General features: G+C 41.4%; 1 protein-coding gene across 1 annotated transcript in view; it reads left to right on the plus strand.

Moving 5' to 3' along the window:
* The window catches only part of MORC1 (MORC family CW-type zinc finger 1), a 144,174-nt gene extending 130,513 nt beyond the window's left edge, over positions 1-13,661 (plus strand). Inside the window, 5 exon segments of the mRNA XM_064495638.1 lie at positions 1,693-1,780; positions 3,449-3,502; positions 10,333-10,527; positions 13,207-13,290; positions 13,292-13,661. Coding sequence (XP_064351708.1) covers positions 1,693-1,780; positions 3,449-3,502; positions 10,333-10,527; positions 13,207-13,290; positions 13,292-13,363 — 493 coding nt within the window. The 3' untranslated portion in view covers positions 13,364-13,661.
* Positions 13,662-13,832: the final 171 nt, after the last annotated feature.

Below are 13,832 nucleotides of genomic sequence, written 5' to 3' on the forward strand. Positions count from 1 at the left end.
TTCCAATAAAACCTTTACATAGTGCTTTACTTTAAAATAATCTCTCTCTTTCTGCCTTCCTCTCTTTCCATCTCTGTCTCTACTCATCTCTTCGTCAATTTATCTTTAGAAATAATAGTACCTACATGTAAGATATTATGCAGACTACTGTGGTGGTGGTGCAGATTTTGATGTAGAGATTTCACAGACTGAGAATAATCCAGAACAGATTCAGGACTTTGTCTCTCCCCATCCTGCTCCTCCATGCTCTCCCACACCCCACCAAATATCCCCTCTGAATATTTTTTTTTCTAGAAATATCTTCTTGGAAGGTTGCTGATTAGCTCTAAATCTAAACCCAAAAGAATGTAGACCCAGCATGAAAGGGACCAGTACTCAGATGAGGTTTCAGTCCTGTATTGAAGGAAGGGAGGCTGGATTTAGGGAGAGAGAGGGATGGTTTGTATAAATAACCTCTCACCACTCCTGCCCCACCAAACCCGCCTTAAACTTGACCACAGGCCCCCTTTCCCAGTTGAAGGGTTACTTTCTGTGCCATCTGATTTCTGCTCATCTCAAATACCTGGAAGCCCCTTTTCACCCTGCCCCCTCCCCACTCATCTTACTAGCCAGGCAAATAATTCTGAGGAGTATGTTTGTGTGTGTGTGTTACGTTTAATGTTGCAGAAGTGCTGAAGATGTTTAACTTTTCGGATTGAATCTCCTTAAAATTACAAATGAATATTGCCACAAATAATATACTTAAAATGCTAGGAATGTAAATTATATAAGAAATAGCTGTTTTATTGTTTTTGTGCCATGTTATTTTACAGCTGAAAAACTGTGCTTCCCTTGGAACGTGAAGTTCTTGGAGCACTTCACCATGAAAATGCTCTGTACACTTTTATGATGTGGTAGCTGTAAATTGCTAGCTGTCATATTCTCCCAGGAATGAAATAAGTGTCATTTAGGTGATTAATCCTAGAAAAGCCACCACACTGGCAGGGTAGGGTGCTACTGCCTTTTGACACAACCAAGCACCTGTCAGAACAATGACCATCGCTGTTTGGAAAGAGCAGTGACAATGTATGATTTCTAGGACTAGTTCCGGAGGTCCTGATGAAAGAATTACTCTGAGAGTTAAGTTCTCTGGTTTTCTTAGAGAAAAGAAAGTAAGCCTGTAGTCAGCCTCTTTTCTTCCAGAAATTTTGCAATGCTAGTCTGTCCTCTGCCAATGAGAACACTGAGGTAGGCGCAGACTTTCCTGGACCGCTTGGTTATGGATGGGCATTGTGAGCACATGCTTGCTTGCTTGCTTTAACAAAATTTTTATTTTAAGGTAAGTGTAGATTCACATGCTGTTGTAAGAAATAATACGGAGAGATCCCCTGTACCCTTTACCCGAGTTCTCCCAATGGTACCATCTTGCAAAACTATAGGACAATATGACACAGTCAAGATACAGAACACCTCCATCACCACAGGGATTCCTCCTGTTGCCCTTTTGTAGCCAGAGTCGCCTCCCTCTCCCCAGTCAGTGCCTTTTGAAGAACACTCTGATGCCAGAGATAAAAACAAACTATTCGGCAGGCATGAATGTTCATCTTTGCCAAGATGTTTAACAGAACCCAGGAGGCAGGGTCAGTTCTGACCGGCGAGGGCTGCGTCTCTTTTCCTGCTGTATCCCCATCTCTGCTGTGCTTATATTCCTAGGGAGATTCTTCTGTATTTCTTTCCTGAGTATCAGCTACCATCAGAATTTGGCCACAGATCTCTAGAGGAACTTACAGCGAGCTCTGAGGTAAGCTGGCTTTTTTTGAACTTTAAGGGACTGACCGAATAGCCTGAATTTAATCTTCAGTGAAGAAAAACGTAAAGTGTTACCAGTGAGAGGACCTAGCATGGCTTCAGTGAATGACCATGGGGACGTTTATACTAAGTGGATGACTCGGAATTAAAGCTGCACAGAAAACCAGCATGGCCAAGGTTTAAATAAACCCTGGGAAGATTGTACAGACTGAGGAGTTGGTTGCAGAGATGAAAAGAAACAGGAAATAGTCCCTGACTTTTCTCCTTGCAGCAAAAATAGTCTCTATCCCTTACATACCCTTCCTCAGCCGCCTTTCATGAGGAGCTGAGGTGAAGACTGGGTCAGCCACGTTAGGTACCCAGAGTCTTGTTAGAATCATGAAGACGTCACAAGGAGAGATGAAGAAAATTGTATTTACCAGATCTCCTCTCGAGGGCAGTACCACATACGGTTGGAAGGAAGACTCTGATAGCAGCTGCCTGGGGCGTGCAGGGTGAGCGTGGCACTGGCTCTCAGTGGGCAGTCCCCGGGCTACTAAGTCATGGCGGGCTGGGGTGACGCTGAGCGAGGTGTGCAGGCTTGGGGCTGCCAGAGCTGCTCATGGGGCTGGAGAACAGCCCGCAGGGCATAGGAGGCTGGGGCTCCTTCTCCATCTCATGCTCAGTGTAGCTTATGGGAAGGATGGATACACATGAAAAGAGCACCAAGGGATTAATTGGACAGAGGGACCATATGCCTTAATCTTACTTAATCATATGTCTGGATGAAGTCCTTAATAACCTACAATCATTGTTTCTGCCTCTTCACCAACTACTCTCACCTCATTCTCTCCCACTGGGCTCTGACTCCACTGCCTCACTGAGCCTGTCTTGTCAGACCACCAGTGACCACGATACTGACAAATGCAGCAGTCACTTATCTTATCCGACCTCAAGAGGCCTTCAGCCCAATTGACCACTTTTTCTTTCTTGAGGCACTTTTTTTTTTTTAATGGAGGTGCTGGGGATTAAACCCAGAACCTCATGCATGCTAAGCATGCGCTCTACCCCTGAGCCACACCCCACCCCCTGCGAAGCACTGTCTTTGTGTAGCTTCCATGACAACATGCTTATCATTTTCTTGCTTCCCTCCCTCCCTCCCATTCCTTTTGCTGGCAATTCCTCTATTTGATTTCTGAATGTTGGCATGTCTGTGGGCTCATTCCTGAACCACTTTCTTCTCTCTGTTAGATGTTGTTTCTAGGCGATCTCAACTAGTCTCTGACTTTAAATACTGTCCCACATGCCAGTGACTCCCCAGTTTATTTCTGTGATGCTCCCATCCAAGAAATCCAGACTCCCAACTGCTTTCTTGGTGTCTTTTTGAATGTTTATTATTTATCATTTACTTTTCCTTCACCTTGATTTTCTCTTTCTTCTGTAATTTTTATAAACCATGTTGTATTAGGTAAGCTGCTTTAATCTTTTGTTTTGGAATGAGGTGAGGTGTACTGTAGGTAATTAATTTAATTAGATCCAGGCTTAAAAGACCCACAGTACCAATGTTGGCTAGTTGTAGGCAAAGCTTTTGTATACTAGATAGTTGCATGTTATAACTCTGCTGTAGACAGCTCGTTCCCTAGAAGTTAATATCCTGTTCTGTTATCATTTATAAAAACAGCTGGAGCAGTGCCCAGAGCAGACAAACAAAAAGCTGAAAATGTGTTTCGACCAGGTAAGCTTCCTTTCAACGTAGTCATTTATATTCTAAACGATCCTACATTCCAAAGGAGAAATAATATGCATTTCCAAATGTTACGTTTGGAAGGAAATCAAATTTGCATTCACTTATCAAGACTTAGATTAATGTGTAGCATATCAGATGTCACAAAGCAACATCTTTTTTGAATTTTAAAGATGCAAATGTTTCCACAGAATAAAGCTTATGAAACACTTGGAGTAGGACTGTGTTTTGAACAAGAAACATGACATTCTGAGACTTTAAGAAATAGATTCACTGAATCCTCAAGACAGCGTACTACACCAGAAATCACTTGTAGATTAAAGTCTTTATTTTGGACAGTTTGATATCTCTCTGGGTTTTTTTGTATTCTATCAACAGTTTTTTAAGTTTATGATTTTTCTATTACAAAAGTAGCCCTGAAAGTAATTAGTGCTAATGAAAGAAAGTGAAAGAAATTTTAAGAAATTCATCCGTGGTCCCATAGCATTCCAAGATCACAGGTTTGTTGGGCTTTTTTTTTTTTTTTTTTTTTTTGGTGTATTTCATTACCACCTTTCTCTCTCTGGATAGTTTTTTTTTGTATATGTATGTATATAGTTTTCTTACAATACTGTGTGTCTAGTAGTTCCTAAAGATTTCCTGTGGGGGAGGAAAGAGTCCATAGAGTACTGCAGTTCTACTAGAGAAATATCTCAAAAAATCATATGCCTCCAGCTTCCTTAATTCACACTCAAGGGAATTGAGACTCCAAGATGTGAACTTGGCCAAGCTAACATAGGGGGTTGATGTTAGAGCCGGTACAGCCACTGAGGTCCCCAGGTACATCACTGAAGCCACAACAGTCTAGAAATGTTCATGGCACCAGGATCAATATGGAGATGTTAGGCTCACACTGAGACTTTACCTGGGTTTGCTCAAACAGGTGCCCCAGCTCCATCACTAGCATATATACTAGCGTCTTTTCCCAAGTGCTTCTGCTTACAGCCATCTTCTGGAAGGCTATCATAATAACATGCAGATCTGTAAAGTCTGGGAGGTGAATGTTGCCCCCTGGAGTTGTGCAAAGTACAACTATAACCAAAGGCACTGCCTCATCTCTTTTGCAGGGAATGGGGTATATTTGAATACTTATGTTTTATAAATGAAATAGAATTGTGAAGTAAGTTCTTAAAAGCATATAACAAGGCAAATTTGAAAATTAGAACCTAAACTAGATCTCTTCTTAGAAAGGCTATATCACAAAGTATTTTAGGGTGTGCCTAAATGTAATCCCCTGCTGATAGGTTTGCCTCAGATGTTTCTGCATGAGTGCCTACTGGCCTGCGATAAGCAACTGGGAAGGAAGGAATATGGTAGTTCTTGTTCTTAGTTTCTAATCATTGTTCAACTGAAAGTGAATTTATTTTCTGAATAATGTTTTCTGGAGAAAGTAGTAATTGAACATATTCAGCTTGTAGACTAACTTGTCAACATTTCCTAGTTAGAATAAAAGAGCTTTTCCCAACATATTTTTGACTCTATTCTAGCACTAATACTATTTTCATCAACGAATGTAAAACTATGATTGATTGAGAGCCACTAGAGATAGGCACCGAACAAGGCCTTTTCTATATGTTACCTTATTTAACTCTCATAACAACTTTGGGAGTGGATGCCACTACTTCCATGTCAGTAATGAGGTAATGGAGAGTCAGAGAGATAATCTTCCAATGCCATGATGCAAGTAAGTAGCACATTCAGGACTGGAACCCAGGTTTGTCCCAGTGCACAGCTCTTTTCACTGTGCCGCTTTCCTCCATCTCGTTCTTATCCAGATGGTAACACTTCATCCATGGGGTAGTGTTTGCATGTATTACTTGCAATGGGTATACTACAGCTTCTCAGCCTATTGGTATAAAAGAATTACTGTTTGCTTTCCAGAGACCTTGACATTACATGATACAATGTATATGGGGAGATGACAACAATAAAATATGATGTGGGGAGGTCATGTGGTAGGCAGGTTGTTTAATGTCCCACCAGGAATTGTCCCAACTCTTAAGTCTGTAGCAGCCGGTTTGACAAATTACCAGTAAGGCTCCTGAATCTTCCCACAGATCTTTGACTACTGGTCAGGGAACTCTGAGTTAAATATCTTCACTACAAAGCTTAGAAATTTGCTAAGAATTAGTTTGTCATACATCTCAGTGTGTCCTTGCTTGTCTATGCCCTTCACGTCTGTTTCTAAATGTTGTTTTTTCAGCGTCAACACTCAGTAATGGAGCCAAGTTGTGGGGTCTTGGAGGCCAGGCTGAATAATTCAGTGTCTATTCAGGGTGTTAGCATAGATGATGAGTAGAATCCTTTTAATGTTCAGGGCAAGTTCAGAGAATCAAAGCAAGATAAACAGACAGGAGGCCATGAGTTCCTGCTGAAACTGAGATGTTGCAAGCAAAATGCAGAACAACTGGAGTCATGATTTCCCTCACATGAAATTGCCTGGTCTTAAGGACTTTATTAATGATTGGTAGCTTTAAGTGGATGGTTATGAGAACTATTAAATCATTCGTTGCAATCCATGTAGAGGACAACTCTATGCACCTTGCTTTAAAGTGTGTACTTTTTTTTTTAAAATGGAGGTACCAGTGAACCTAGGACCTTGTGAATGCTAAGCATGCACTCTACCACTGATTTGACCCCCAACCAAAATGTGTACTTTTAATAAACAGAGCCACATCAAACTGTAGGAGGACCTTTGGGAAATTACAGACTTCTTTGGTCACCTCACTTTGACCACACTAGTGGTTTTAACAACTACTAAGGGTAGCAGGTGATTCCTGACGGCATTGGTGGTCCTGTGCAACCCAACCTGAACCACCGTCTTTTAAACTTTCCTCTTACCAGCCATCTGCTCCATCCAAAATGGAGTTGCTCCAGCCTACTAGCCTGGCCTGCCTCTGGGCCTTTTCCTATGCTGTCCCCTAGAATACTCTTCTCCACTTTTCCAGTCCACAGATGGCCTCTTGAAATCCTGCCCACCCTTCGTAGAGCCTGCTCAGTGCTGTCTTCTCCATCACGCCTACTTCAGTCTCTCCATGTTAATTTTGGTGTTCTGAGAGAACCTTCAGACTCTATTTTAGCATTAATTAAATTTTTGGCTTTGTACTGGAGTATTCTCTTGTATTTTATTTTCTCTTCAACTAGATTATAGAATCCTTGAAATTCACAGTTTTCCCTTATCTAGCTCGACAGAAGCATCAGTAAGCGCCCTTGAACACACCTGCCCCTGAACCATCGTGCACTGAGTCAGAGTTGATTGTTTCTGCTGTAGAGCCCGCTCACATCCACACATACATATTCTCCTGAGTAGGGTATAAAAGCTCTAGACAGATCTTGTGGGCCTGCCTTGTTTTGTGCAAACTTGGTGGGATTCTGGAGCTTCAGAGCTGCTAGAGCTGTGACGTTTTGAATTCAAGGCAGAAAATTAAAATCTCAGTCGAATATTCTTTCTTTCAACTCCTAATTCCATTCTGAAATAATGGGGTTTGGAAGAATTCCATTTTTGATCTGTCACAAATACCTCCACAAGAGTAGGTTTAACCAGCAGAACTAGCCTCTCATCACATTACAGCTCTCTACGCACCATAATTAAAATGTTAAAAACAACTAGAAGTCCTTTTACATTAAGCTTTAAAAGTTGTCAAAATTGATACCTTTTATAGAAACCTCCTGGAGTTTTTAGCCTACAAAAGACAGAAGCTTAAATTAGGAAGCTGGCTAAACTGGCTGGTAGTGTTTGAAGGGAACATAGTTTACTGGTTACAAGAGAGGCTGAGACGACTTTGAATGTAGTGTGCTATATAAACATTCTTACTGTCGTGCTGTGGTAACAGTGCTGCCTTTTGAACTTCAAAAAACATGATTATAGATACACAGCAAATTACAAAATCATAGAGAGGTCCCAGGTACCCTTCACCTAATGTTCCCCAGTGCTTACATTTTACATAATTATATAATTACAGTAAGGTATAAAAACCAGGAAATTGGTCAAATGTGTGTCTCATTTTATCATATGTGTAGCTTGTATAACCACCACCACCACAATCAGGATGCAAACTCCCATTACCACAAAGATACCCCTGTGCTATCCCTGTATAGTCACACCCCACGACGCACAAACAGCCCTCACCCCGGGCGGCCACCCATCTGTCCTCCATCTCCATAATTCTGTCATCTGAGGAATGTGATGGGACCGTACAGTAGGCGTCGCTTTCCTATTGGCTTTATTCGCCCCACGTAATGCCCTTCAATAGTGTGTTTCTTTTTGTTACTGATGAGCAATACTGTTGTTCTTCTAAATAATGCTTTTCATATTTTATGTTTCTTTTTAATTTTATTTATTTTGTTGCTTTTTATTAAAAAAATGTTCCCTGGCTATTGTTCAGGATGGCGAAAGTTGCAAAATTCTCAAGTTCTGAAAACTAAGAACTTTAAGATTGGTGACATTTGAACTGTCTGTGACTCTGTCCTCATTCTCCCAGCTGTTGAATTTGGTTCCCTCCTCCACCTTCAGGCCGTGGGAGATCTCACTTCTTGGGTTTGACTGAAGCCTCCACGGGAAGCATCTAGGAAGCTTCCTGGAGGAGGTGGTTGTTGCCTTAGTTATAGGCCATCAGCTTCTTCTTGGTTGAATTGAGGATGTTCAGAAACGGACTCTCCTCCAAGGTCTCGGAACAGAGCCTGGAATTCAAGGCAGGATCGGCCACGCGTTTAAAATCCCCTTGCTGTGACTGCCGCACATCTCCTGTCCTGATTCTCCACTGTTCAGTGCTTTGTGGAAGGCATTAGAAATACAGAAGTGAACAAAAGAGACTTTTAAACGTAGAATTTACCTTCCAGAGGGAAAGACAGATAACAGATACTTAAATAAACCATAAGGTAGTGTCACATAATGATACTAAATGCAGATTAAAAAACACATAACGTAATTGTGCATAAAGTAATTGTGCAGGGCCAGGAGATAGACAGTGATTGTGTCTTGGGGCAGGGGGGGCCTCTTTCAGATACAGAGAGCAAGGACTATCTGAGCCATGTTTTAACACAGATTGAGGCCAAGGGTGAGCCTTGCGTAGACCTGGGGCTGAATTTACTGAACAGAGAAAGCAGCAAGGGCAAAGGGCCTATGGAGGAATGAGCCTGGTGTTTACCTGGGAGAGTGAGGCCTAGAACTCAGGACAGAAGGCAAGACGAGGCAGAGCCAGGTCAGGAATTTCACAGTCTAATTCCTCATCCCTCACACAAACGCCCAGCCAGTTTAAGTCTCTAAAAAACCTAACATTTCTTTACATGACAATCTACAGATTTCACGATTAAATCACACCTTTAATAGGACACATGATGTGTGTTTGTGTGTGTGTGTGAATGCACACATATATGGCCAGTATTTGCCACTGTGGAGTAGGGGGTCTCTGTTCCCAAAGACTCCTCTCAGTTAATAGCACATGAAAAGTGTAAGTAGTTGGAGGTGAGTTACTGACGTCAATCCAAGTTAAGAATCTTAAGTCATGACTTTAATGCTCTTTAATTTAGTGGAGAATCTGCACCCTCCTTTCCACTCTGAAAATATCTGTGCCTTACTTGGGCACAACACATTTTCTTCTATAAGATGTAATATTTGCATACTTGTATTGTCTCATTCTGTAGACTAGAAGACTTCTTGAGGACAGAGACTGAAACTTACACATTTTTGCATCACCTATAATAAAATTCAGTGCCTTGAATTTAGGAAGTGGTGTATGTCTATTAACAGAATTCAGTATATTTAAGGGGTTTTGTTTGTTTAAAGGATTTTATAGAAAAAGGAGAAATTTGTGAGGTCAACAAGCGCTTAAAGGATGTGATGTGGACAGTGCTGGGGAGGCCCAAACGTTTTAGTGACTGTAGTGGAGGAGGGGAGAGGGAAGGCAGACCCGGAAGACAAACGAGGCTACCTTACAAGTTTCCTGGAAACCCACTGTATTAGATCACAGAACTCTCCTTATTGCAGAAATGTTCAGATGTTTACCAAAACAGGATTTGCCCTGTATCTCTTTTTTCAGAATACCCCCTGGCTTTCTCAAAATGTTGATACAAGCAATTAATGTCATTTTGAAATTGAAGCATTTGGCCTCCCCATGACTTCTCTCTACTCCGTGAGTGCCTCAGGCACCACATGAGCTCTTGGAAAATAATCAAGGCTCTTGAATTAGCAAAGGTCATATGAGCTAGTATCTAAGTGTACTCTTTACATCAGAATAAGGAACCCAAAGAGAGTGGCAGAATAGGAATTCCTCTTACTGGAGTTTCTGTGCTTTTCAGACGCTGCAGACTTGAGTTATAAATAACGTCATCTGCCAAGAAAGCCCCAAGTGGCTGGCTGTCCTGTCACTGCCCATGAATCCCTGGTGCTGTGGAGAGTGGTCACAGGCACCTGTCCCCTTTGTGCCTTGAATAACCTGGTAGCACTGGGGAGAACAAATCCAACCATTACCAGGTTTCTTCTTCATCTCAAAGCAAGGGTCTCCGAGCTGACCTTGGTGTGCCTCCTTACATCACAGTTACTGGACTGTATTGTACATCCTTCCCCTCTCTCTTCCTCTCCCATCAGATCGTTGGTTCTTTAAGGGATCAACATGTCTTAAATTCAGACCACCCGTAGTAAATTTAGACCACCCCTAGTACATACATATAGAGTTGACCTTTGGTACCTGTGTCCAGAACTGGGCTATGAAATGGCTTTATGATATTAGTGGGGAAAGTAATATTTTTAAAATATACTAAAACTGCTTTAAAAACATTCCCAGATCCAGAATGTTTACATGGTCCAATATGAAAAAAATCTCAGGAGAAAAATGCAGTCCATTATCTTCGATGCAAACAGAAGAGGAGTGCTTAATGAGGTATCTCTGGGACAATGTGAAAAGAAAAGAAAAGCTGCTGAAGACAACCTGAATGATCTCCGTGCGAAACTGGCAGTGTTACTGCAGAAACTTCAGCTGGTAAGAAAAGCTTTCATTTGAGTAGCAGGACTACAGTTGTGGGAAGAGCACTGGGCCTTTCCCACTCTTTCTCTTCTGACGTCGTCACCCACCTACTAACCTCGGGCGAGTCGCTTAAACTAGCCCTTACTCTCCCTAAAGGGATATTGGAATCACAAGTAAATGAACTTTGAAAGTATATACTAGAATATTTTTAAAAGGTCTAGTATTTTTTCTGTTTAAAAAGTCAGAATCCTTGCTTGTACTGTTGGTAGAGTTTGATCACACTGTCTCCTCAATAGCATATTTCCAGTAGGAAATTTTTTCTAATTTTTTCAGACAACAAAATATTTTAACTTGTACCCTAATATATAAATAAAAAATAGACTTTTCTAATCTTAGAAGAGAGTTTGGAGAGACCGGGAAGTGTCACCTAAGTATAAATCAGTGTCCAGCTCGTTTGTCGGTGTGTCTGGGTGCACAAAGGCTCGGGCTTCCACGGTAGACTGAGCCAACGAGGAGAGGCCTATCTCCTGCGACAGCATGTAGGAGAGCTGAGTAAAACCTGTCGCAAACTAAAGCATCTGTAGCCAGTGTTGAAGAGTCAGTCGTTCTGTAGACGCTAGAAATAAAGTACGAAATCAACAGTGAACCCAGGAAGCAGGTGGCATTTTGTTGGGACACAGGCCCTGGGTCTGGGACAGGAGACAGGGCCTTCCTGGGCCATGCAGGGTGAGCGGGCAGGAGCTGTCTCCCACAGAGCAGCCTCCCTGGAGGCCTGGAGGCCGGGAGGCCCGCCTTGCCCATGAGGGGGGCGAGAAGAACAAGGAAGCCTGCTGTGTGTGGGTGTAGTCATTGTTGCACGGACTTGGAAGCAGACCGCCTGGGTTTTAGTCAGTGTGAGTCCACTCTTTCAAAAACTATACGTCTTTTGGTTTCTCTGAAATTTCACTTATATTAAATATAAAATAAAACACGGAGAGTATTTTTGATTAAATATATAGCCAAAAGAGAAGATACCCTCTCTTCTTGGGTGGTCCAGGCAACAGTCAAAATGTTTCAGTATTAAAATAAAAAAAGAGTGATTAAAGCTAATTGTTTTCACAAAATGGTAATTATATTTGTGCTTCTATCAACAGTCCTACCTAAGCCAGTTTGTAGGAGTGGACCTCTTTTGGGTTTTTATGGCTGCAAAAGGTGGCAAACGTTCTTACACGTGGAAGGTCTGGTACGGTACTTCACACGTGGTAGAGTTTCAGTGATGTTGATGACTGTTGTTCACTAATAAGAAGAACTAGAGCGATCAAAGAAATTCTATATCATAGTGATCGAATACCTCTCTCTATCAGAAAGGTTCATAAAAATTATTGGTTCTCATAATAGCAAATCTGTTCAGGTAGGAAAAAAGCAGAAAGAATAATAGTTTACTCTTCCTTCTATGTCAAACCCCTGGGTTCCCTTGCAGTAACCAGAATAATTATACTAATTTAATTTGCTTTGTTCACAAAGTTTAGTAAAGAGGCCAAGGGCTTTAGCCCACAGAATATGAAATGCTTTATCTAGTATCACTGGAGAGGTCTTCAGAGGGCTCTTGCCTAAGTATGTTTACTCTCGTCCCCCACTTGAAATTTCCATTTTCACTGTCTCTGATTGCCAGAGCAACTTTGGTGGAGTGGAGCAGAGATGTGAGATGAGGTGGACCTGGAGCAGATGGATGGGGCAGGCATATGAAGAATCTGGGGGAGAGAACCCACCTGGAGTCCTAGAAAAAAAGAAGTCTAGTCTGCCAGGCAGAGAGCAGAAGCCAAAGGATTAGACCAGACTGAACAGATTGAAAGCAGTCAGTGTCAGAATGGGTCACACAGGGCATTCCTCAGAGTCAGTGAATATTTGGAAATCCTGGCGAATATCAATACCATGGAAGCCATCTGCAGAAACAGGGCCCTAGGCACAAAGCTAAGGCTCAGTACAATTCAGCCTTGTTAGAGAGCTGAGCAAATCTAGGGCAGACGGAGCAAAGCAGAAACACATTTAATGGAACCAGATAAGGGATGGAGAAACTGTGATCATGCCAGACACTTATTTGGAACAGTAATAAAATTGGGATTATTTCTGAAAGGTCCTTCCTAAAACTTCTCTTAGCCATCAGCTCAGTTGGAGAGTGAGTTGATGCCATGGTGGGCCTGAGATTTAGGTCAATAAAGAGGTTCTCCGGTGTTCATGGATCAAGAAGCCCAGGAAAGGAGAGCATGTGATCACCCAGATCAGGGCAGCGCACCCGAGTTGTAGGAAAGATGCTGTGGAATAAAGAGAAACAGAGAAGTCGGAATTTGCCTATTCATCTGCTTTGCCTCTAAGGCTAAAGATTCATGAATTTTTAAGCTGGAAGATGAGAGCCTACAACAGAGAAGGATGAGGGCTTTAGGAATATAACAAGTAATTAAATAGAAGGGGGTAAAAAACAGTCGAACTAGCCTCCACTAAAGAAGAAAGAAAAAAAAATCCAGGTTTCTAGCCACTTGTGAGCATAAAACAAGATTAAATGCAAAAACATTTCAAAAGGTTAAAACTATTATTCAAATGCAAACTGGGTTTTTTTGCTGCATGAATCATAGGGAAGACTGGCCCAAGGCCACCCAGATTACAGGAATAAACCCTGTGGCTTCTTCGCCTGCTATGGTTGTTGCTTCTCTTTTCCAGGGTGGTCCAGCAGGAGACCTGGAGCAGATTGACAGTTATTTAGAAGCTTTGCTTAAAGAAGATAATCTCCTTTTTCATAATGCTTTTAAATAAAGGGACTACAGATTCAGGACATAGTCTTCCTTCAGAAAAAAAGGAAAGTACTTCTTACACTTAAAAGTCAGAGAGGACATCTCATTTTTTTAAATGCTAATAAGAAAAAAAAAGGAAGATTCTTTAAAAAAAAACTTCTCTGTACTTGTTATTGTAAAGTTCATCTTGTTTAACACTAAGAAAGTTGTATTTAGAAATAAAGACTGATTTGGTTTTTATATTTCCCAGTCTGTTCCCTGACTCTTCCTTTTCTTTGAGAAACCATTTCCAGAGTTCTCTAATTCCCACGTGAGCTACTAAGAAAGATGGAAATGTCGTTTAGGCCTAAATTTTGTTTTCATTAAAAGGATTGTATAAATCTGGAAAACAGTGATTTTTAAAAACTATATACAAACTATATACAAAGAATCACCTCCTCTTGGAACTTGAGTTGTAAAAGAAAGACATTATACTCTTTCTCTATTGCAGCCAATACTCAGTAAACCACATAATATAAATCCCCCCAAAACTTTCAAATATGGTTTATAATTTTA

The sequence above is a fragment of the Camelus dromedarius genome, chromosome 2, assembly GCF_036321535.1.
Source record: "Camelus dromedarius isolate mCamDro1 chromosome 2, mCamDro1.pat, whole genome shotgun sequence".
NCBI lineage: Eukaryota > Metazoa > Chordata > Mammalia > Artiodactyla > Camelidae > Camelus > Camelus dromedarius.